Source organism: Lagopus muta, chromosome 2 (assembly GCF_023343835.1).
Source record: "Lagopus muta isolate bLagMut1 chromosome 2, bLagMut1 primary, whole genome shotgun sequence".
NCBI lineage: Eukaryota > Metazoa > Chordata > Aves > Galliformes > Phasianidae > Lagopus > Lagopus muta.
The window spans coordinates 20,909,652-20,935,904 of record NC_064434.1 but is presented as its reverse complement, the minus strand read 5'-3'; the positions used below and the strand labels follow the sequence as shown (position 1 = coordinate 20,935,904).

Here is a 26,253-nt window from a genome sequence, read left to right as displayed (position 1 = left end):
AAGGAGTCCCACTTATTCATGTATGGTAGATTTTTATTTGCAATAATACTCTTTTAGCCCCTTTATTTGAGAATTTCTGAGCTATAATAGTACCTCATGAGCTGACTAAATTGTATTAAGCAGATTTTACTGTCTAGGGTGAAGCACAGAGAAAATAAATGAATTGTCATGTTCTAAATCATTATTTTCAGCAAAAATAGGAATTAACCTCAGCAGTCCTCATTGTCTATCCTACAGTGTAATCCTCAGACATCCTCTAATCATAAACACAGATATTTAAATTAGGGTGTGCTAGGCAACCTGCACCTAAATTTGTGCTTACTTATTCTTATTTTGTGTATTTTTTATTACTTACAGTTAAATAAATATTAATAAATAAACTCTATCATTGCCACAGTGGTAACTGAAATGCAGTTCTGAAAGACTGGTAAGCTAAATTTTTATGGTTTTCTGTGGCTTCCCTTCCACCCACTACAATTCTCTTATTCTGTGAAGGACTGATCAGGCTGCAGCTAATAAAGGCTCAGCAAAAATGAATATAAGCAACCTATTCATTTGAAATGTCTGTTGTGACCAAGATAGCATTGGTTGAACTTAGCTTTCCAAAACATGATAAAACACAGAGTAAACAACATAGTAAGCATATTAAAAGAAGTTAGGCTGGAGAAATGATAACCTTTGTATGGAGGAAGGTATTGTTTCATGTTTTAAAAAGCATTTAAAAGGAGACTGGCTTGTCACATTTTTTCCTTCCATTGGTGTATTGTGTTATGTAAACCTCCCCAAATCATTATTAACTGCATCTAGGGTTTTATTGTGGTGAAGATATAGCAGTTTGGTGCCAGGACACTTTTTTTTTTTTTTTTTTTCAGCATCATGCATGTTACTTCGTGGCAACATGAAATAATCTTTTTTACATTAAAAAATGCTATAGTAAACAAATTATCTTTTAATGGTACAGAACTCTAGTATATATCTACTGTAACAAAACTGTTAAAAACAGTTTAAAACACTGAAATGTGTCATAAGGTTTCCTATTCTTTCCTTACATATTCACACTCTCAGTTCAACTAGTATGGAAAAGATTAATAACATTGGTATTGCTTTAAAATTGTCATATTTTTGATCTCTGAAGGTTCTTCTGGACAAAGCCCTTTACTGGTTGCTTTAAGTGGAAATCATACTGGACAACTGAATTTTACAAGCAAAATGAATCAGCTATACCTTCGCTGGTCAACTGATCATGCAACCAGCAAGAAAGGATTCAAGATCCGTTACTCAGGTAACTGTTAATGATTTCCATTAAATTATATTTTGTGATCAACTCCAATGCAAGCATGTTCTACAGCAGTGCCGGGGCTCAAGATGTGCCACATGGTTGTGAAACTGAGGAGAATCCAGAGTGAGGAGAGACCAGCCAGAAGCCTTCAGCCCTCATGAGAGAGTGGCTGATGAGGTGTGTACGGTGCCAGGAGTGTAAGAGCCCCAGATGTACAAAGGCAGCCCTTAGCCTAGAGAGCTGGGAAAGGTGAAAGGAGCCTTATGAGGTTCAACAAAGGCAAATGTAGCATGATGAAACTGGGGAGAAATAACTACGTACATCAGTACAGGTTGGGGACTGACCTGCTGGAGGAGAACTCTACAGAGAAGAACCTGGGGTTCTTGGTGGACAAAAGGTTGGCCATGAACCAATAGTGTGCAGTTGTGACCAAGAAGGCCAGTGTGATCCTTTGGTGGATTAAAAAGCATGGCCAGCAGGTTGAGGCCAAGGAAGGTTATCTTCCCCTCCCCCCCTTTCTACTTTGCCTTGGTGAGGCCACATTTAGAATATGGTGTCTAGTTCTGGGCTCTTCAGTTCAAGAAAGACAGGGATCTCCTAGAAGGAGTCCAGTGAAGGGAGACAGAGATGATTAGGGGCCTGAAGCATCTCCCTTTTGAGAAAAGGGTGAGAGATCTGTGACTGTAAGTTCTGGAGAGGAGAAGACAGAGGGGATTTTATCAGTGCTTATAAATAACTAAAGGGCAGGTGTCAAGAGGATGATGCCAGACTCATTTTGGTGGTGTCCAGTGAAAGTCCAAGGGGCAATGTACTCAAATAAGTTCCATCCGAACATGAGAAAGAACTTCTTTACTGTGAGGTGACAGCACTGAAACAGGTTGCTCAGCGATGTTTTGTAGCAAAACACACTTGGATGCTTTCCTGTGTAATCTACTTCAGGGAACCTGCTTTAGCAGCAGCTGGACTAAGTGGTCTCTAGAGATACCTTCCGACTTCTGTGATTCTGTGGTTACAATCTATATGTAGAGATACTTGCTCTTATTCTGCTTGCATCTTTTTTTAACGTCACACATACCCATTGAAGACACTGCTCCTGGGAGGCTTGGTTTAGTCATCACTTAACATGATGTAAATAGTGTGTGAGAGAGAGAGAGGTGATAATTACTCTCTCTCTGTTGTTAACATTTGCTTTTTTCTGTGTTTAGACTTGATTAACAATGTGTGAGTGGGTGTTAATTTGGTGGCTAAAAATTGTCCATATAAATTAAGTAAAGAGAAGAATGCTATGAATATTTTATATTTTTCCAAGTACCAAATATATCCCATTCAGGCATGCTAAATAAATGCTAAATGGCACACTATATAGGGAGATGATTTGTACATAATTCTCTCCTGTCCTCTATTATCCATACACTTTCAACCTCATCTCTGGAAAGTTCCTCCTGCTGCTGAAAGAAGCAAGCTGAGCTAAGACCATAAACATGTTTATTATTCTGGGAACTTGTGTAGCCTATTGTAGAGAACCTGCTTTAGCAGAGGAGTTGGAGTTGATATCTTGAGGTGCCTCCCAACCCCTGCAATTCTGTGATTCTGTGAACTTGAGGACTATGAACAGTTAGTAAATGGTCAGAGAAAAAGGACTAGTTATAGAAAGCTTTATCTTCGTCTTGCAAGAAGCATTTGGAGTATTATGAAAGACAAACTAAAACTGAGGGACTGGGGGAAAGGAAGTTGTTTTCAAGCACACTGGTTGATGCTTGGCTGAACGTGAGACAGCAGTGTACCCAGGTGTCCAAGAAGGCCAATGGCATCTTGGCTTGTATCAGAAATAGTGTTCCCAGCAGGAGCAAGGAAATGATCAGTCTTCTGTACTCAGCCCTGGTGAGGACACACTTTGAGTACTGTGTTCATATTTGGGCCCCTCATACAAGAAAGACACTGAGGCCCTGGAGTGTGTCCAGAGAAGGGCAATAAAGCTGGTGAGGGGACTGAATGCAAGTTTTGTGGGGAGTGAGCCTTCTATTATGAATTTACTGTGAGAAACTAATACAAGTGTTACAAGAATAGAGATCACGTCATGAATTTATTTTGTAAATATCGAATTCTGTGATTTTTAACGAATGAGAAATTATTTTATACCTTTATGTGTAAAAAAAAAAAAAAAAAAAAAAACCCACTTTTTTCTGTGCTTAGTTCATCAATTATTATGGCACTAGCCACAGCTAATAATAATGTTTGGGAAATGAAGAGAAATATGTAATCCTTATGGCAATGTTTTAGGAACAAACAACTGTTTTGCATTTTCTGCCTCAGTAGCAGCCAGTGCCTGCTTTTATTCTTTAAACTTCTGTATGTTTCAAATGAGATTCAATGAAAACAATCATCATGAAAGAAGAGTAATAGTGAGTGGCAGCATAAACAATTGGATTTGAATCTTAATGAGGGAAGGAAAAATACAAGATTCCAAAAAGGCTATTGATACCATGGCAGCTGTGTCTGAGCCAGAAGGCTTTCTTGTAATGAAGGACCTATTTAAGTGAATTACTGCTCCCCAAAACCCTCTCCTTTTTCTCCAGCTATGCTTGTACACAACATTTTGCAAATTGCACTACTGTCATAAATGTTCTTTAGAGTGCAGGAATTTTCAGAAGAATGTTCAGTGTTTACTTTAGCATACAACCTTGCATGTGTAAGCTATTTCTCTAAAGTTACTTGTCTGTATTCTGTCTTGTAGTTCCAAACTTTTTGCTAAATAATAGTAGAGAAGAGCTATACTATTACTGCAGAAGAGTATTATTTTTAGGGCTTTGACATATTAATGAGGTATTAGCATAACCTTAATCCATATAATACTTTTCAACATTGAACTAACAAGGAGAGGAAGCATTTTATGCAGTTGTAGGGAAGAAATTCTTTTTTTCTTTGAAAGAGAGATCTGATAAGAAAATCACTGAAAGCAATTGCAAAAAAATACTTTTTTTTTTTTTTAAATAGGTTTTTGTTTTTTGGTTTTTTTTCTGATAGTGCTGGAAGTTGACTTCCTGGCAAAGCTGGGTTCTACTAAAATAGGTTATTTAAGTATAAATGGGGACAATCTATGATTGTGTAAATTGGAACTTACTGAGCACTTTCTAGGAAACTCTACATGAGTTGAACCTGCAAAATGGCTTGGAAAGCTACCTGCATAACCATTGGACTTTTTTTGCTTCACTAATTTATAAGCTCACATTCAGATCTCTACATAAGCAAGCTACCATAAGCAGTGTAAAAAAAAAAAACAAACATGAAGAGGTCAGTGATTTATTTTGAGTTGTAGTGAGGTGAATGAATGAAAGGACACTACAGTCATAATTCCTATACTTCTGCACAGTACTTGACACGCCTTCCAGAGAGATGGTGATTGAGAAGGGCACTTCACTTGCTACCTTGAAAATTTACATTGCCTGTATGATGTATACAGCCTTTTGTTTAACTTTTGTTTTTTGTTGAAGAATAAATAAGGCAAGTGATTACTTAGTTAAATTGTGAGCTGCCAGTATATATATTAAAACTCCACCATACATACCTATTTTATCTTTATTCTGTTATTGTAGCCTCATGTATTATTGCAAGAAAATGAATTCTTCACCATTCATTTTTACTTGTTTTTTAATATTTGTACTGATTAAACAAATGTTGGTATTTTCTATCCATTTTACTTGAAAAGCAAAGGCCATTGATTGACTTGGTTTTGGTTTTACGTTTTCCAGTTGCTTGTTAGAGGTGGCAGAAGTTTATTGGACTTTTGTTTCTTTTGCTGTTTCTAAAATTTTTGTCGGTGGCTTGCTGTAATAAGTGCAGCAGAAAAGTCACAAAATGGAAGTTCATATAGGGCTTAGAATTTAGAGCAATATAAACAGAATCATCTATAATTGTTGAAAGCAGTGATAAGAAAATCGATACCATAAGTAGAAGGCTATTTAGATGTTTCTTTTGAAGATCCATTCACAACTTCAACACTAAAGAAGGAATTGATCTTTACAAATTTACATTGCTGTTTTCGTACAGCTTACATGTCAGATTTAAAAACAAACTGCAGAAGAATTAGAATGACATCCCAACTCTTTTTTGTTGCTTAGTTGAGTATTGTTTTTCTTTCTCATTCTGTATATTTTAAACTCAAGTAATGTATGGAATGGTTGGTCCATTAATTAAGGAGCTATTTTAGAAATTGGAAGAGGTTTATTTGGTTTTTGTGACCTTACCTAATCACTTAAGTCCCTATGTCTATTTTCTTATCTATAAAGTGAGAATGATGGTAAACTTCGGCATCATTGGTGTTAAAACAGTAGCAGCACTGAAGTACGCAAGATTCTTGGTAAAATGGTAATAAAGACAAAAACTGAAAGTTAGAACAGTAGTTTGTCAATACACAGGATATAAGCTAAAGAAAGGTAATGAGATTTGAGGGAAGGCTTTTTGTTGATTTATAATTTCAAACATAGAGCAGTATTTAAGTGCTAAGTCTATATTTAAAACATTTAACTAATAGGTCTGTTCTTAGTGTAACTTATTAGACTAATGATCAACGACACATCTGTGAATTAACATCCTTTTCTAAAATAAGTTATTGAGTTAATAAATTATTGAGTTAAAATAAATAACTGAGGTCTTAGTGTGTGACAACTATTCAAGGCATATAGGTCAAAACTGGATGGCTTTTAAGGTACCTTCCCACCCAAGCCATTCAGTGAGTCTATGATTCTTTCATTCTGTGATTCTATTATTACTTATAAGACTGATTTATGAAAACAACTAGGACAGATGGGCATCCAATTTAAAAAAAAAAAAAAAAATTTGAATTGGAAATTTTTTAATTGATCATCCCTTAGATAAAAAACTGTAAACAGCTTTGAAAAAAATTTCAGTGCTCCAGTAATATGTTTCAGATCCTAAGAAAATTTCCTCGTGAAAGGAAAACTATGGTTCTGCAAATTCAAAATCAGTGATGTTTTTTCAGTTGTGTAGTTATTTCCATGTTGGTCTTCAGTTGAAAGTGGCAAATTGACATTACGATTTTAAGTGAGCTGAAAATGTTCTGCGTGTTGCCTTGCAAAAACCACTGGTGTTTAAGAAGCTTTAAAAAATGTGGATGCTATGCCATTTGGAAAAATAATTCCTAAATGAGTACAATCTTATGTCACTACAGCTATGTCAATAGTTTATGGGCTGGTTTGGGCCAGTTCCGTGACCAGCGGGGCGGAGGGATTTTGCAAAATCCGCGCCTCTGGAAAAGGGAACAGGGGACCCCAAAATAATTAAAAACAGTGGCTACAATCTGAGGAGAGACAAACGAATTTACTAAATACAGTATTGGAATGCGAGATAACATACTATAATACAGTATAATCAGAATTGAAACTAATAAATCAAATATAATGAGGGAGAGAATGTCCAAAAGGTGGATAGGCCTCACCAAAACACTGAGGTGAGATGCGCAGTCTGGTTGAGCAGCAGGGGGATGAAGAAGAGCGGATGAAAAAAAACGCATCAGGTGACCTTGCCAGGAATTATATCTCCTCTCTGTGACTGCAAAGTCCCCTGGGAATGTTATTCTTCTCTTCTGGACAGATACACAGAACTTGAGCATTAACAGTTAAACTCCCAGTGCCTCACATGATGTTATGATGTGGAATACCAAAAACCAAAAATCACAAAACCATGACCAGCTATTATCACCTAAGCCTGAAGTTCCAAGAAAGATCCTCTCTCAGAAACTGGCTGGAAGGAAAAACATTTTATCCTTTTGGCCTCTGACACAATACTGCAGTATTTTATGAGCACGCTGCGGAGAATCCTGTTTAAGTTCAGAATTTGAACTCAGCTGACACTGGTTGTAGTTTTCAATCTGACATTTTTCAAGTATTTCGTTTGCCCTCCAGATCTTTGGGTACTTTTTATTTATTACCTTGTCTGTGGTCCTTTAGTTAGTATGTCAGTTTCTAATCTTAGAAGATGTTCTGTATGCTTTATGCTGGACTCTGAGGGGAGTTCAGTTGGAGGTGCAAATAAATACTTATCTGTATATTAAGAAGGAAATAGATTTAAAAAAAAATCAAATGCTTTCCTTTTTTTCAGAATATATGTAGTTTAGAAATAGTAAGACAAAATTAGGCTTATTGTTTGACTATCAACCTTTTCTGTTTCTATTTCATTGCCATAGCACAGAATCCTGTGAGTTTTGGTAGGACTTTTGCATGGATGAGGTCAACAGGCACTGCTTTAAGTATTATCATTTGTTACTGATATACTAGCTACCTACTGTCAATACTTTAAAATGTCATTGGCAAAGATTTTTATATGACCAGGGAGATGGATCTGAGCTACATTAAGTAAATTCTTTAAGCATAAATTACCCAAATATATATGATTTATATTACAGAATGCTCAGAAATTGGGATTGATTTTATGTGCCTGATTTAAACTATCGAAGTATCAAGAATACACTACTGCAAATGAAATTACTGTAGCTTGCATTTCAGCATGTAACATTAAGGTTACAGAACATACAGCAAATATTTTCTGTTTAGAATTGCAGTACTGAGAGGCTGTTGTTGGCATAGTTTCCCATTGTCCAAATGGAAAATTATGATTAGGCCTCATCATTCTAATTTTCTTCTGGGATACTTAAAATTAATTAGTGTTTGAGAAGTCATAGAATCATAGAGTGGCCTGGATTGAAAAGGACCACAATGGTCATCTACTTTCAACCCCCCTGCTATGTGCAGAGTCACTAACCACTAGACCAGGCTGCCCAGAGCCACATCCAGCCTGGCCTTGAATGCCTCCAGGGATGGGGCATCCACAACCTCCTTGGGCAACCTGTTCCAGTGTGTCACCACCCTCTGAGTGAAGAACTTCCTCCTAATATCTAACCTAAACCTCCCCTGTCTCAGTTTAAAACCATTCCCCCTTGTCCTATCACTATCCACCCACGTAAACAGCCATTCTCCCTCCTGTTTACATGCTCCCTTTCCTGTACTGGAAGGCCACAATGAGGTCTCCCCGGAGTCTTCTTCAAGCTAAACAATCCCATTTCCCTCAACCTTTCCCAACAGGAGAGGTGCTCCAGCCCTCTGATCATCTTAGTGGCCCTCCTCTGGAGCCATTCCAAGAGCTCCACATCCTTACTGTACTGGGGCCCCAGGACTGGATGCAGTGCTGCAGATGGGGCCTCACAAGAGCAGAGTAGAGGGGGACAATCACCTCCCTCTCCCTGCTGTCCACCCCTTTTTAATGCAGCTCAGGATATAGTTGACCTTCCGAGTTGCAAGCGTACACTGCTGGTTCATGTCTGTAAATTCTGTATTTCAGAAGCTATACTTGCCTGTATTAGATTATTTTGGAAAAATAAAAAAATTTTAAAAAGAAGACAACAGCAAAACCTAAAAAATAGTTGTTCTGTAATAACTGTGGGAAATCTGTGCACAAAATTTACAGAAATTTTAAAATGCATCTGTTGATTTCTTCTGCTGTACTTTGATATTTAATTTTTTAATCATATTAAGAAAAATATTTTTTTACCTAAGTGTCTGTGCTGTTGTTCTTTTAATAAAAAGTTTAAAAGTATTTTTTATGTTCAGTTGCTCAATGAATAATTTTATATTTATAAATGTATCGTATTCAAAGTAGATTGTTTACTAGGTTTGAATGACTTGCTGAACAAACCATATATTTCCTGGTTGCAGCTTCCCAATGTGAAACAGCATGAAGTATTTTGCAGGTATTACCTATGTGTCTAAACTTCAGAATACTTCAGCTGAACTCTGAATCTACAGTAAGAATTCCAAGATTAATGTATTTTATACTAATTTTATTGCTTTATATTTGTCTTAAGTAATGTGAAATTTGCAAATTTTGTATATATTTTTTAATTTTCTTATTATTTGCATTTAGCTCCCTATTGCAGCCTAAACCCTACCTTGAGGAATGGTGGAATTGTAAATAAAACAGGTGGTCCTGCTGGAAGTAAAGTTCATTATTACTGCAAACCTGGGTATAGAATGATTGGTCAGAATAATGCAACATGTAGACGTCACCAAAATGGCATGTATGAATGGGATTCTCCTGTGCCAATCTGCCGAGGTGAGATATGTTTCCTTATTGAGCATGCTTCTATAATTTAATTGCAAGTAATATTTCACAGAACAGTGATCCAACATTATAAATACTACTGTGTGTCAAAAGACACATTGACATCAGGAGTTCATGCAAGTGTGTATCAACTTGCGTTCTTAAGGCGAGTTGAACTGAAGTAGTAACAACTAGATTGATGGAATCAGAACCCACCCAAATGAAAAATTCATTTTGAATACTCATTGTGTTGTATAGCAGAACATTTTGATTGATGATTCTTCGATGATTCTATGATTTCATAAAAATCCAGTAATTTTCAGTAGTGCTTTAAATTCGTAACTAATTTTTTTTTTTTTTTTTTTTTTTTTTTTTTTTTTTTTTTTGGGGGGGGGGTCATTTTGTTTTGTTTTTATTGTGTTCTGGAGATAGATGGTTTCTACTTTATCTTTTCTGGGTATCTCTTAAAACTCATTAATGTTTGTAAAAAATTATAGACAAGAGTAGTAACATAAAATAATATGAAGCAGATAAGCACAGTTCTTTTTTTTTCTTACAAATACTATTTCACAGATTACTCAGTGAGTGGTGAACAGTTATTGGAGTCTAAAGAGTTGTAGGTCAAATAAGATCGAGACTTCGGGGGAGAGGAGAAAGGCTGACAATTCTATTCATGTGATACATATATTGCCTGTTCAAAAAATGCTTTCAGTTCTGCCTGCTTATAGATCATTTCATTTATATAAACAGATGGCTGTAACATCTATACATAAGGCTTGTCAGAACTTCTTTAATTAAAACCTGTTTTCAGTTTGTAGAATGTTAACTGAAGTGATTCATGTATCCTTCAAGACAGATATTTTTGTTTCTGGCAAGCTTCCTAGCAAGAACAATTCTGCTATTTCTAACAGCAGCATCAGCTGTATTTCCACTTGACACTTGATATGATGTTTATTACTCTGTTTGGAGTATTCTGCTTGGCTAAAACTAGAGAACTTGAAGGAGTACAGTTGACATTTTTTATATGGAGTGATTTTGCCGCTAAGTATTTCTTCAGGATGAACAAGCATTTTCATGCGTGGGTGAGGCCATGGGGCTTTGCTCATACCAGGCCAGAAAGCAGCTGAGACTTCCAATGCGCTACAAGCAATATCTGTGTGTCCATGTTTCCAGACTCCAGGAAATCTGGAATCCTGTAATATTTAATAGCATATGACGCTATTTGACCTTTCTGAAGGTAACAAAATCATGGAATAGTCTGTGTGGGGGATTTGTGAGATTCGTTCAAGAACACATGCTGCTTTTGGGTTTACTGAAAAGTCTATTTAGATTAAGTAGCTGGGTAGAGGAACTGGAAGCTCAGGGACACTGTAGTAAAGAACCTGGAATGCTGACTATCTGTACAGCTTTGCCAGAAAGTTTGGAAAGTAGAGAATGCAATTCTGTTCAAGCATCTGTATATGAGCCAAGATTTTGATAAATTTGCTTAAACACAGAAGTCTAGTGTCATTTGATGTGTCCAGAGGTATTTTGCCTGTTCTCCAGCTACCGCTCCAAAAAGGCACAACCTCCTGTGTTATCCACTGAACCTGTCTTGTCTTGAAGACCTAAGAATGTCTCAAGTAACTCTAGAAAATGAGAAAAATAACAAAGTCAATCCCTATCTACCTAAGCTCTGTTGTAATTAATCTAGCTAATTTTGTGAGCTATTCTGGTTGATGTACAATGTGATTAGGTTGATGTAGTTATGGTTAGGTTATGAGGTAGTAAGAAGGATTGACAGTTTAGCTTTCTGTCAGTTCAGCAGGGAAATAAACATTTTGTAAGTGTAGAATTCTACTTACGTGACTAAGGCTCAAGAGTGTTCTAGTTGGAGGTGAGCAGTCAAGTTAGTCATTAGGGGAGTAGATGCAGAATTAAAACAGACTCTTATTTTAAATGCATCAGAGCCATGAAAAGCCATGGTCACTACTATTGTGATCAGATCTGGGGGAACAACTACTAATAGAAAGGCTTGTACCCAGACGCAGCAGGACTTGCCTTTACCCCTCTGCTTTTCCACTTTCTCTAACATCATTAAAAGTAGAAAGTGGGTCTCTAGAAACCCTTACTTATCACATTTCCATCCATTCTCTGTCCTGCTTCTACTGTTTCTAGTGGCAGGGGGGTCAGCTCTTACCACTTGAGAGAGAAATACTCAATTTTGAGAAGAGCAGTCCTGTTTAGAATGCAAAAAGTGCTAAGATAACTGTGTTACAAAGGAAGCAGCTTATTTTGTTCTGTTCCTTCAGTTCTATTTCTATTAGAAATTTGACAGATTCCAGATGGAGGCAAACAAGGGAAATGAACTAACCATTCATCATTTTATAATGCTTACCTCTTCTTATTATAATTATATGCAAAGCACTGTGTTGTGATTAATTTAAATGCATCAAATGTGACAACTTTGGAATATTGAAAACAAATTTTAGACTTTGTTTATGGTGCCATGACAATGTGTTGTGAAATTAATCATTTACATCAAAGTGGGTAGATGGTAAGAAAAATCAAATTCCTTTTTTCTAAATATTTATTTTCATCTCTAACAGATTTCAGACAAAGTCTGTCATTTCTTCTTTTAGAATACAGATTTTATTAAGAGCAAATAAACAAAAAAAAACAGTAACAGCAGGATGGGAGAAAATTACCTATAGGGCATTTTAACTGCTAAAATGTTGAATTGCTCTTTAAAATTGCCTGTGTATGTAACAGACATTTTAATTTTCAAAACAACTCCTTTTATTGATAAATATTTAGGAAAAAAATCTTTAAAGCTGTGTTTTATTCAGTGTATTTACTGAAGAACAATACACTGTGTGCCACAGTCAAGGTAATGATTATGTACACAGAAATCTTGTTTTTTCATGATACCTTTAAATAGATTCATTCGAATATTGTGATATGTCCTTAACTACAAGTTGCCATTTCACAGAAAATATTCTTTCAGAGCTAATGATACTATGAATTTCCCCTTAGAAGTGCCACAAGGCACATAGCTTTAAAAAGAATAGGGGTAACAAAGGGTTGCCTTTCTTCTTTTCATTATCAGAATCAAGGGAGCAGAGATGTTTCACAAAAGGAAATCCTGCCTTGGGGACTTTTCATAGAAGTGACTGGAATTAATTTTTTCTAATTATATTCCACACCAGGATTGTATATTGTGAGATACTGTTAAATGAAACATATCACACTGTGCTAAAATATATATCTAAGAAAAATAATCATGAATAAGCAAAAAAAAAACAAAAAAAAACTGCACCTAGATGCTACTCAAACGTCACTGAGTAGAAAACAAATTAAATGTAAGTTTAAAAGTATGAGTAGTTGTCTGTAGAAAAATTCTGAAGGAGCAACGAAAGTTAAAATTATTTGGAATATCAAAGCAGCCGCTGCCTGTAGTCCATGTTGAAATTTCTGCCAGTGTTTACACAACCAGTATCAAAACAATGATTTATAGAATGTCCATCTATGTGAGATACATTTCAAAATACTTATTAAAGTTTCAAATACTATTACATTCATTGGAATGTCATAAACATGGGAAAATCATTGTAGTTGCTATGAATGGTTTATGTGAAAATTACTAATCTCTATTATTTATTTCAGTGTTGTGATAATATTAAACATACATAAAATAACACAATATGAGAAAATGCCTTTATCTTTCCTTTTCTTTTACTTCCTTTCTTTCTAGCTGTATCTTGTGGTATTCCTGATTCTCCTGGCAATGGTTCAGTTATAGGTAATGAATTCACTTTGGGCAGTAGATTGATATATGAATGTAAGGAGGGCTTCAAGCTAGAATCTAGTCAACAAGCAACAGCAGTGTGTCAAGAAGATGGATTATGGAGCAACAAAGGGAGGCCACCTGTCTGCAAATGTAAGTAGGCATGTGTTTCTCAAGCATATTTCCCTTAAACTGGTTCAGGAATATCTTCTGTGATTAAGTTTTGATTTTAAGTGTACCTATCTGCTGAACTGGTCAGTCAGGAACATATCATCAGTCATTCAGCATGTAGTAGAATAGAAGTGACCTATTAAATGTGTTTAATAATAGCAACAACAATAATAAATTATAATAATAAAGTTTATTTTCAATACATCTGTCTTAAAATCTCTCTATGGCTAATGTTCTCCATCTTCATTGTATAAAGTTACAAACATCAATTGTAGAAACTTTTTGAAACACTGATAGTGTAAACAACTAACCGGGGTAAGAGTTCTTCAGTCTTTCTTTTTGTTTTCAGTCAGAACTGCAAAGTATAATGCAGGTTCCTTTGCTATGGGACATGACATCTCATGCACTGGGTTAACCTCCATCTGTCTGCACTGATTCAAAACAGTGAACACTATCCTCATTCTGTCGTGGTCTTCCCCATGAGATTCTCTGCTTTAGATCCTGGAGTACCTCTTCTTTTTTTTTTTCTCCTCAGACTGGTTTTTGCACTGCTGTTTCTCACTCTTTCAAAACAAAAAATTCCCCTCTTCTCTTAAAAATCATTTCACAGAGGTGCTGCCAGATTTGCTGATGAATTCAGCTATGTCCTGTGGTGGATCCTTTGCAGAATCAGCTAGAAATCAGTGTATTTGGCAAGGGCAGCCCCTGGCCTCTTTCCACGTAAGCAATCCCATCTCCGCTCATTTCAACACTCTGATATCTATACCTAATACATTCAGACAACTCTTCTATAGAGTTAGCAGTCTTGTTGTGATTCATTCTCGTTGTTTCTTCATTGGGTTTGGAATGGTGGTTCTCATTACTGTTCTCTGGGCAACCTCCAGTTGATCTACATCTTCTTGAAGGACAGTGCCTAAATAAGCAGTTCCACTGAGTACATAAGAAGGATTATTTGAAGTCATCTGTGATCACATGAGCATGTTCTGTGTTCAGAACCGTGCAGAGAGGGAAAGCAGTAGTCTTGTACATTGAACTACACTTTATTCTCTTAGAAAAAAATAATTGACAGGGTATAAAGTACATAACTTCAATAATTAATCAACGTAAATATCAGCAGATTGTTTTCTGGAGGGAAGAAACAAATTAACTTGGATTAAAAAAAAAAAAAAAAAAAAAAGAAAAAAAAACCGACAAAAACAGCAGCCAGTGTTTTAGCAACTATTGAATCTTACCAGACAGTGACTATTCTATAAACTGAGCTTAATTACTAATGTTTTGCTTAGCTTTCTACATTATGAATGTTAATTTAATATTTGTAAGTCCTAAGTGATTTTAATACTTTTTTTTTTTTTTCTAAAAGTTTATTCAGTTTGTAAAATATTCCCATTACTTAGTAAAGTGACAAATGCTGAAGTAAAAAACACTAGTGAACTACCTTAAAATACGGTCAGTATTTTCAATATGGATTGGTTTCAAGGGCATGCGTGTGTTACTCAAGATTACTTATCTGCAAGGTCCTAAAAGCTTAGATAATCTTCATAACCTTTCTTTAAAGTTGTGGTATTAGAAGTATACATCTGTTTAGTCTCCAGTGATAGAATCATCTGAGACTGATGAGCAGAAAACACAGCACAAAGAAGTGAGTGGTAATAAATGAATTCATTTTTTCCCCAGGTCTATTAAAATGAAGGTTGAAATAGTACAGCTTGTTTTATAATGTTTCTCTGGTAATATAAAGCCTGAGTGTCTGTATAGCCATTTGAAAACCTTTCTCAAGCAATACTTTAAATCTGGCCTCCTTAGAGACTGACCATGTAAATAGTATCTTATTATATGAATACAGGACACTGTGAGAAATCTGCTAAAACTTCCTTCTGAGGTCTTAATGTCTTTTTGCTGGTAAAGGCAGAAGAGGGACACACAGTTCCAAAGAACATTCCATCCAAAGAGTGGAGAAATATCTAATTTGAATAAATTGTGTAACTTGAGTCTCTAACTATAGATGAGTATCGGTGCTTACATTTCTTTCCTTACTCTTTGCCACACAAAATGCTTTTAATATCCTTTACTGCAACTAGTATAATTTGGCTTGTACTCAAATACAGAGGAAATGTTGTTGGGTGTAATTACAAATCTAAGGTTTTAAATTGTACATATAGTCAGCTGACAAACGCTGTCTTACACATAATCATTTTTATATACTTGTAACTCTTATATAAATTATCTTGAAAATCAATGGTTTCTTTCCTTCTAAGGTTAAAGAAAAGAACAATCATTTGGGAATTTTTTATTTGTTTATTGTTTCATCAGCTGCTCTGGAAATACAAGTGCTGATTCTTGCAGTGACAAGTTAAAAAGGGAAAATAGCATGAATTAAATTTCATTCCACACCTTTGAATAAGATAATATCATCTTATTATTATGCAGAAATAGTCTGTAACAGCTTGATTCTTAGATTTTATTTGTGACTAATTAGTGAAAATTATTCTTGCTTAGTTCTTTAATGTCTCACTTTCTGCAGAATATATAATGAGATCTTTCAAATCAGAAAGACTGTAAAATGGAAACAGAGAAGTACCTAGATGGAAACACAAAATTCAGATGTATTGTTTCTTTTTGTGCAGGGCTTGTCCAGTCTTCTTAATTTATTGGTACTTATGAATTTAAACCATACTAAGCAGAGACTTATTTTTGAGACCAACTCAGTGGAAGAGCAGAAGTCAGTCTTACGGTATTTAGATTCTAGGAAAATATCAATTGCTGAATGTGATTGTTCATGATTGTTCACCAGAATAAGAAAACTATAAATAATTAATTGTTATGAAGAGTTCAAATTAAAAGCTGAGCACATTACTAAAAATGTTTTTGTTACATTTAAATTGTAGTTGCAAAGACAATGTTATAATATTTTTTAGTCAGTTGTGCTGTTCTGGTAGTGACTGTTCTGATTAGTGGCCATTTTGCTCATGCTTTGAGTAGAAAATGTGCCTGGATTTATAGATTAACTTCTCTGCTTTTCCACTAATTCAAAATTACCAGTTTCTGGAAATTATCATTATGTTAAAATGAGCAGTTTTAATTACAATTTCAATTGGTAATTAAGTTTACTGATTTGTACTTTATATAAAACAGTATTATCTATATATTTCTGTATAAAAAATGCTTAGGAAAAAGAGTGTGCATCTTTGCATCTGTAAGAAGTTTATACGATCCCTTATGCTATTCTATGTTTGTAACACCTGCCATAATGTTCATGGCCAGGCTGGATCGGGCTTTGAACATCCTGTCCCAATGGAAGGTGTCCCTGCCTATAGCAGGAAGTTTGGAACTAGATGAATCATTCTGAAAGCATATAAATGTTTTTATTATATTTTTTCAAATGCTCTAACTGTAATGTAATAATTTTCCTGAATGTCCACAGTATGTGATTGTAGACTAAATAGCATTTGACTGCATTGACAGCTTTTATAACAATAGTAGAGCTTGCGTAAAGTGAATGGCATGGAAAGAAAAAAATTTTTTTTTGCAAAAATTACTTAGTAATATTTGCTTTTTCTTTACATCCCTGAAGCCTTTTTTGTCTCTGAAATGTTTAAATAAATCAAGTTAGAGCATGACTATCACTGTTCCAGTGCATCTCTAAATGAAACTGCACTATACATTTTTGCTCATTTGCAGTGTTCACTGTATAATATTCATTATTTTTTCCTAAAACTTGTATTTCAAAAATGCACACAATACACTCAGTTTTTCATTAAAAGAGTTCTGCCAGTATGGTAAGACATATATTCTGTTAAGAAATGTAGTGGCGGGATGGTAATATTTACATATCATTTATTCACAGCTGTGACTTGCCCCAGCATAGAGACTCTGCTTTCAGAACATGTTGTCTGGAGACTGATTTCTGGGTCACTGAATGAGTACGGAGCTCAAGTCATGCTCAGCTGCAGTCCTGGGTACTATTTATTGGGTCGAAGACTCATACAGTGCAGGACTAATGGAACCTGGAGTGTAGGCAATGAAAGGCCAATCTGTAAGGGTAAGCAGTTCACTTGTTTACAGAATATACTGTGTTTTTTAATACGCATATTTTATTTTATAAATATATTTTTTGTATATATATTTATATATGCATGCCAGAGCTGGCACATGGTCTTGCACAAGTGCGAGAAGGAGTGTGAATGCACAGATAGTTAAGAAAAGATTTAATGAGAAAATAGAAGAACATAGGACTAACAGTAGTGATCGTCTGCAGGGCTTGGCTAGGCAAGTGCTACTGGCTAGCCTTGGTTGCAAACAACCACCCTCTTGCACTCTTTTCTGTCTGCCTCAGCAGCAAGATTCATCCTTTTTGAAAATAGCACCTATAGCTTCTTAGCTCACCAATTAGTGTGACTGAGAGGTTTGTTTCTTGTGATTGTCTCCCAGATTAAAGTCCTCAATCAGATATCCCTGCTGGAATTCTCACAAGCTCTCATGATGTAACTGACCAGACCTGGTTCTCATCACTGGCTCCCTTTCTTTTTATCCCTTGTTACAGTGGAAATAGTCCTTGATCAGACAACCTAAAAGAAGCAGACACCTTCTTTCTACATGCCCTTACATCCAGGAATACGTATGCGTGGAATATAATCGCATCCTTCCCAGACATTCGTGTCTTGCTTCAGAGCATGACATCTAGATTGCACTTAAACTGCTTTCAAGATGTGAAGTCATCTTAGTTTCCTGATTTAGGACATGCACTGCCAAACTGAACATAATTTTAAGCCTGATGCATAATAATACTGTTGAATAGAGCTTTTATATTTATTCATATTACGTTTACTTTTTAAGAAAATGTGATGTGTTGTTTTCCAGTCTAAGGAATTATGAAAAGCATTTTCATATTTCAATTTGGTTTTATTTTGTTGTTGTTATTTTTTTTCCCCAGTTATCTCCTGTGGTGGTCTTCCATCTCCACCAAATGGAAATAAGATTGGAACCTTAACAGTATATGGAGCCACTGCAATTTTCACCTGTAACACAGGATACACATTAGTTGGTTCTCATGTGAGAGAATGCTTGGCAAATGGTCTTTGGAGTGGAGCTGAAACCCAGTGTCTAGGTAAAGGCTTTTTTTGTTTGTTTTGTTTTTTAAACAAAAATAATATTATTATTGGAGTTCACCTCATATCAAGCAACAACACTTTTACACAATGAAAAATAAATGTATCCTAAATACAGAAAGTATTGTGTGTTGCATTTGATTTTAAGATCCTCTGTTGGCATACAGTTGTTATTTGTTTTTTAGTTTGTTTGTTAGTTTTCAATTAAATTATATTTGATGTTGTTGCAAGGCTTTTCGGAGCAGAAGGATTTTTTAGGTTATCCACATTTACAATACTTTGATTTGCTTCGTGGAGCAATCTCAGAGGGCATGAAGAAACTAAGCTGGAAGATGAGCTTCAGTTCAGAAGCATGCGTAGTGCATTCAAATTGCAAGTAAATGTTCAGCACAGTGAGAATTTCGGCAAGGGGTTTAGAAAAGAGATACTCCAAAATGAAGTACAACCACCACCCCATCCTGCCTCCGCATAATCCTGAGATGTATGTAGTGTGGACCTTTAAGTTCTAGTGCCATCTATTTCATTTCTCAGATTTGCTTATGTTGGTTTATAATGAGCTTTAAAAAAATAAATAAATAATAGGAATGCTTGTGTTTCATAGCATGTCAAGAAGAACAATCTTTTGTCCATCTGAATAAATGAACTGAAGGTAAAATTGAAAAACTCTTTTATTAATCCTTACTTTTTCAAATGTTCTTGCTGGCTGAAGAATCCCAGATGTTATTTTTTCTATGAAATGAGTCAAAATCAGCATATTGTTCTACATTTCCAACTAGTCAATGTCAGTATGGATCTATGGGAAGGAAGCTATAATTGCAGCATACCTAAAGAACTGATAATGAAAAGCTGGTGAGCGTTCTGAGATACCTGAAACTGGAATTCAACTTCCTCAATGTTAATAGGGTCACTGTGTTTCCGTGTTCAGATAGATGAACAGATGGTTTTTGGCACAGCAGGTTGTTGATGCTCATTATCCTATACAAATAAGTGATAAATAGGTAGTCTATACTGTTTGTCATTAAATTTCAAAGCAGCTAGAATTTCTTTGAGCAAAGCATGGAAAATCAGAGCTGCTTTTTAAAGCACAACATTCCCCATTATGTAATATAACATTAAACAAAAACTGACTGTCTTTATCACAGTAACCAGGTGTGATAGGATCACGTAAACTCAATCTAGTCTTCTAAAAAGAATTTTTCTAATATCACCCATTACATATTAGCAGGTAATTATGAAAAAAAGAATAACAACTATCATCAAACTAGTAAGATTCTTACCAGAGTACTAGTGATGACATCCTGAATTTCTGGAGATCATTAATGCCTGTAAATGCTTTTAGAGAAATTATTTTGAAGCGTATTGCAGGCGATGAGACAGTATTGTTCTAACATCAAAAGCATGTTGATAAAAAAGGAATGTGGAATTATTAGCTGCATGTTACTGCTATTCTTCATCACCAATTTCACAGAAAATTTTATGGGGTATCAGTGAAATGCATAAATGTGGGAATCTTTTGTCAGAGACATGAACTTGTCTTAAATCTTTGTATCCTATTTGTTGTGTTGATTGCCTTTTCTTCCTTCAGTTCAGATCAGCAGATCTGAATAAAGAATTTTAAAACCCAGTTCCTTCATTTTGCAACAGTAATGTCTGCAGTACAATCTTCTGTGAAGATAATTTTACAGTGTGCCATCTTTTAAAATACAGAGTAGTTAAAAATAGTGACTATTGCCTCATAGTGCTAAACTAGCTTCTAAATGGAGATAGTATTAGGGAGCAAGATGTAGTTGTTTCTGGTGAGTGTTGTGAGTATAATAAAGCACTTTTCCAGCCTAGTGTCCTTATGCTTCATTTTTCAATTAAAAATATTCTGCATTAAGAATTATGTCATCTTTATGTAGGAAGAGAATATTTTTTGCACCACTTCCCTACTCTTTTTAATATGTGGAGGAGAAAAAAAAAAAAAAAAAAAGACTAAAATAAATCTATTTTAACCAGGAATAATAATTCAACTGAAGTGCCACCTAAAGTAATGTTAAACTTCAGGATTACATTTTTTGTATACGGTAAGTTCTGCAGTAGAACAACCAAAGAGGTTTGTGTGTGAAGATACATCAGTTTCTTGCTGATGTCTGGTTATCCCTATATTGATGCTGACAAATTCTGGTGCTGCAGATATGGAGATTCAACAACGCCACATTTGTATGTGTAGGGGCATATGGGTATTTTTCCCATCGCTTTCTTTTATTGCAAGCATGCAAAGCTGTGTTATTGTTTTTAAAAAAAAAGCTTTTATCTCTCAACATTTTGCTGTGTGCTATTATCATACATAAACAGTATAATGTCCAGCCATTGCATGTCTTAATTTCTAGCTAACTGATGTGTTAGCATTAACCTGAGGTATCATCGTCTGATATTAGTATGTAGTACTCATATATTGTTTTTCTTTTTTGAAAGGCTATGTATGAAGGATTATTTAGGCATCAGTGTATACAAACTAAATAATATAGTAATCTCAATGGATTCCATTTGTTTTATAAATAGCTTTTGTCTGAGGAAGGCTGGAAAAGCTTTTATCTACTATTCTGGCTTCTGGGGAACATGTTTTATTACAGCACACTTGAGAAGATTAGTTGCCCACAGTAGTCATAAATTTACATTCAAATAGTGAAGAGATGAAGAACTGATCAGTACAGGACCTATCTGGTGAACAATACTTGTTTATTCTGCAATTCAGTTTGAAAATTACTTATACAGAGAAACTTTTAACTCTTTGGGGGAAAAAAAAGTTAATAAATTTACCAGATCTCATGAAAACTGAAAACTGTTTCTATATGCTGTTTGAACTTTATATGAATTCACACTTTTCTTCTATTGTTGGGTTTTATCTGTTTCAGATTTCTACAAGACTACATTAAATTGTTAACTTTAATGTTTTCTTATCTGCTTAGTCATAACTACCAACTTTTATTTTTTATCAACCTATCTGCATTTTAAATGATTTCCACAGAGGTATTTCTGTCTGTAATAAGCACAATACCTCTTGCAGAAATCATTACTATGCTACAAGTAAAGATTGTCTTATGATATTTCTAATAAATTTTCTTTAAAATAGATGAACTTTGGTTTATATTTGTCAGACTGATTGCATTGCTGAATGCAGCCTTATGCTTAGAAATGTTAAATATGCGCATGTGCTAAAGAATCACATTTAGAGCTCGACAGTTATTAATCACCATTCATTCTTTCAGTTTCAAAATCAGACAAGCTCTGTAATACTAAAAGTGCTGCACAGTTCTGAATGTGGAAGTCTAAAGTCTGTTATCAAATTCATGCTGCAGAATATTGTATTTCTGGTACTAAACTACTTCTACCTCTGTACATTCTCTCATATAAGGGATATTCACACCACTTTAGGCACCTAACTTAGGTTCAGTTTAGTGTGCAATCTAAGTTCCTAAATTCCCAGCAAGGTCAATGGAACTACGCAGGCTGTTCAAGGGAGCAATTTAGGAAAGATAAATTTCAGTCTTAAAGCTAAATTATGTGAATGCCACTGGTTGTGTATTCCTAAATTTTAAGGACAGCATGCACCATTTTAGTTCATTTCAGAAGTGCCTTTAGGACTTAAAGCCTGTGAAAATCAGGAGGCACACAACCAGGGAACTCTGAATGAGCCTTTCCTATTTAAAAGAACGATAATTAGAGGTACTTTTTACTTACGTCATACTTGTGTGAATGGAATTCAGGACAGATATGGATGAAAATAGGTATTGCATTATCTTACCCACTGGTCTGTGAAGAATTTATTTATTATTTCAGTCCAGTTTAGTACACTAATTTCTATATGTGAGAAAAACTTTGTCAAATCCTTATTATTTGTTTCAAAAGAAAGCTATATCCAGTGACTGTAGTTAATGAGTCCAAGGCTATAAATATAAAATATATAAATATATAAATATAAAATGTAGGTTTTTAAGTAATAATATATGGTTGTTTTTTCACTTGTGTAAAAGTAAATATGAATTATTTGGCTAGACATTTCTCATTTGCACTAAATGAATCACTCTGCTGATAATTTGTATCCCTTCCCCCTTTTTCCTTCCAGGAACAATTGCTCCTCTAAGTCGCAACATGTGTTTTCATGCTTGTCTTTTGTGTGTGACTGTGTATACATCCGTGTTGGACATAGGTTGAATTGGAAGCTTTTGACTATTTGCATAACACCAGCTGTGTTATTGGTGGCATTTAAAAGTATTTTCCTGAACAGATATCTTGTCTTGATTTTGTGTGACTTTGATGTGCAAAACTACACATAAACAGAACAAAGACATACTTTAAAATTCAAACCTAGATATAATCCACTCCATAACGTTTTCTTAAATTCTTATGGTCATTTATTTTTCCAAAATATGTAAGAATTTAGGTAGAAATGTTAGAATTTAATTCTATATTATGCCTAATATTAAATGTATACATAACTACTTACTGTGCTAGTAAATATATGTGATCCTGCAATTGCTAACTCACAGTTAGCAGTAGGACTGCAGTAAGATGTTGTACGCTCCAACTGATAGGAGGTAGAGGAGGTTCTTTTTGATATATGTATACCCAGCGTGAGATTAAGAAACAGCATTTCAAATGTTGGTCCAACCAGTTTATTACAGATCTTAATCCACTACAAACTTTAGTAGGCTGTTTTTGCTGGCAACTGTGCTGGTCTGGAGGGCAAGATGTTTTCATTTTATGAATACAGTGTGTTCTGTGCTGGTTGGCCTCTGCTGCAAAATGGTCCCAAACGCACTTCATTTATTAGTAGAGGTCTACTCACAAAATCCAAGGCAAATAATGAAAATGAGGAAAGAGACTACTGTGGTGAAATAACGTGGGTTTGGGAGTTTCAAGACTTTTTATTTGTAGTTCACACTTCTCTGAGAAAAAAGGCAGCTTTATTCAAGAAAAAAGTGAAACACATATATATATATATATATATATATATATATATATATATATATATATATATATAATCCATTTGAAAATGGTCAATTTTATAGCAAATACACTGAATGGTTTGTAATTTCAGATGTTTGTAATTTATATGCACCAGATATTCTTCTGACAAATTCATTATTTCTACAACATAATCTGCAGAAACTGTATATACATGAAAATTTAAAATATTCAAATCACTGCTTCCTTTCTCTTGGAAAAGTAGAAGGAATATAATCGGTAGTTTTTACACTCCAGATATTGTTCTACACAAAACAGTAATTGACTCTGGTATTTGTTTATTGTATGCAAGAATGAATTATTTTCTTCATATAAGCATTCTTGTAAATGTTGACAATGTATTTAAGAATTTATATATTTAATCTGTTGTTCTTCAATTGTAGCTGGTCACTGTGGTTCTCCAGATCCAATTGTAAATGGTCATATTAGTGGAGATGGCTTCAGTTATCGTGATACTGTAGTCTATCAGTGTAATCCTGGCTTTCGACTTGTTGGTACATCTGTCAGAATTTGTCTCCAGGATCACAGATGGTCTGGACAAACTCCTGTTTGTGTCCGTAAGTATCATTTTCTATTCAGTGAAATATTGTTATTGTTTCTAATGTAATTGAACATTCATGGTGGATGGGATGTTTAAAGGTGTTTGAATGAGGTGTTCAGAACGTATCTATTGAACATATTTTCAATGATATGGGTGATTATGATGATCTACTCCTCTTAGTACTTATCAGTATAATTCCAGTCATGGCATTGGATTATATGACATCTGTTAGAAAAATGCTAGCATTTTTATTCTCTTTAACTCTTTTTTTTCTGAATGCATCTGCTTTTAAAAATTGATAATTAATTATTTTTTTTAAAATTTTTGAGGCTTTCCTAATCTAGTTCCTTTCTCAATTGCATGGTAAGTTTCCTGACATTCTCTGAAGCATCAGGCATTTAATCAGATCTAATTTCTCTGAACATTATTCTTCTACGTTACAGATCACTAGCTTTTTTTTTTTAATAAACTTACAATTTCTATAGAATTTTGTTTTTTTTCATGGGGTACTTACATCAGATATTTCATTTTTAAGATGTCTGTAAATCAGACAAATATTTTCATCCACAGAGAGATATAGTCACTAAGATGATCATCTTTTCTGTTTAATCCGTGTTAGTATCTTTGTTTTGTTTTTAAGAAAATACACTTCTGATAAGTCATTGGATTTCAAAATGTTCAGTATTTACTTTCTTAGTGGTTAAAATAAAATTTCTACCTATTTACAGCTGTAAGAAATATCTGCCAAATGTTATTGTCCTTTTAATATCCTGTTATATCTTCAAATGATTTACATTCTTCAAAGGAGAAATACCACCAGCTTGTGTTATTACTTTTACTGGATTAATTTTACTGTGCAGTGAATAAAATCCCTTCAAAAGAAAGGAACAATGCTGAGGGACAGTGGGAAGCTGTTCCTTCCTAAACTGATATTGTTGTCACTGTTCTGAGAACTGACTATAGTCTGTAAAGACAGCAAACAAATTTCAAGTGATTTTCCCACTTTTATTTATTCTTTAGAAATTCTAGTAAAAATGGCTCAGCTCTTTCTGAGGAGAGTGAAAACATGCTGTGTACTAATGCCTAGAAATGGTCTCCCAAATATAATACTGAAAAGGACTTCTGAGTAAGGATTGTGGATCAGGAACTCTGCACCTGAAAATTTATGACATTTTTGTATGATTTTCACAATATAATTTTATATTTATAATTGGCTTTGAAAGGATTTTCATACTTGGAAATAGTAGACACTAATTTTCAAAGAGAGTATTCAAAGTATTTCACCCATGACTATTTTATCGTCTTAGTTTTGTTCCAGATTCCTTCATCTTGCACAGTTTTTTGATGCATAGGTATTTCTTTACCTCAGTATTGGATAATCACATACATGCATAAGGCAGTTCCTTATCTCAGAAGGGAAAAGAAGATTTGTTATTCACCACTAGATGAAATGTCTTGGCTAGTGCTTAGATAAACAATATTAAATTGACTGCACAAAAGCCTAGTGGTGGTCTGAAACAGTATCATGCCAAAATTACCTATATTTAAAGACATTAAATATAGCATCTGTCAGCAGTACTGAGCTCTAAAGAGAAACTGACCTATCATGCTCTGTTTTTGTTGAAAAGGGTAGCTAAGTAGAATTCAGTATCGATTTCTTATAAATACTATACCTAAATTTTGTGTAATGAATTTTGTCATAGATTTTGTTCAGGAGATTTCAGAAAGTCTAAGGTAATAGCAATTTTTAGTTCAATATGCTGTTATATAAGAAAGATGGTGACTGCGAGGATGATGACCATGGAAATTATTTTAGTTATTGATACTTACTAATCTCTTGCTGTTTTAAAAAATGCAACAGGTAAACTGGAATAAAGTAGATTCTGTATATAGACTCAAATTTTATTCTAATGTTCAAAGGTTCATTTTCAAATGCTGAAAAAACACTAGTGCAGAAAGGGATTTGGGTGATTAAAGTGCATTATTTATGCAATTTAAGGTCTAAATAAGTAAACCTGCACACAGGAAGGAATCCTATTTGATTTGCAAAGATCCAGTATTGTTGAAAATATTATTATTTCAATCTGTGATAAAATAAGAGAAAACACTTTTTTTTTTTTTCACCTAACTATTCATTACAGAAAAGGAAAAAGAAACCCTGTAATTTATCAACAATTTACTTGTGAATAGGATAGTTTATTTAATATGATCATTATCACCAGAGCAATTAAAAACGCACAGTTAAAAATACACAGTTAAAAAGCTATGT

At 34.5% G+C, this 26,253-nt stretch overlaps 1 protein-coding gene across 3 annotated transcripts in view; it reads left to right on the top strand.

Annotated features, from left to right (window-relative positions):
* Positions 1 to 26,253, top strand: part of CSMD1 (CUB and Sushi multiple domains 1) — a 994,481-nt gene that overhangs the window by 918,868 nt on the left and 49,360 nt on the right. For all 3 annotated transcript variants that reach the window (XM_048936946.1, XM_048936944.1, XM_048936947.1), the window contains 6 exons: positions 1,136 to 1,282; positions 9,215 to 9,403; positions 13,125 to 13,310; positions 17,173 to 17,367; positions 18,259 to 18,432; positions 23,827 to 24,000. In XM_048936946.1, the coding sequence (XP_048792903.1) occupies positions 1,136 to 1,282; positions 9,215 to 9,403; positions 13,125 to 13,310; positions 17,173 to 17,367; positions 18,259 to 18,432; positions 23,827 to 24,000 (1,065 nt within the window). The remainder of the gene's footprint in view (positions 1 to 1,135; positions 1,283 to 9,214; positions 9,404 to 13,124; positions 13,311 to 17,172; positions 17,368 to 18,258; positions 18,433 to 23,826; positions 24,001 to 26,253) is intronic.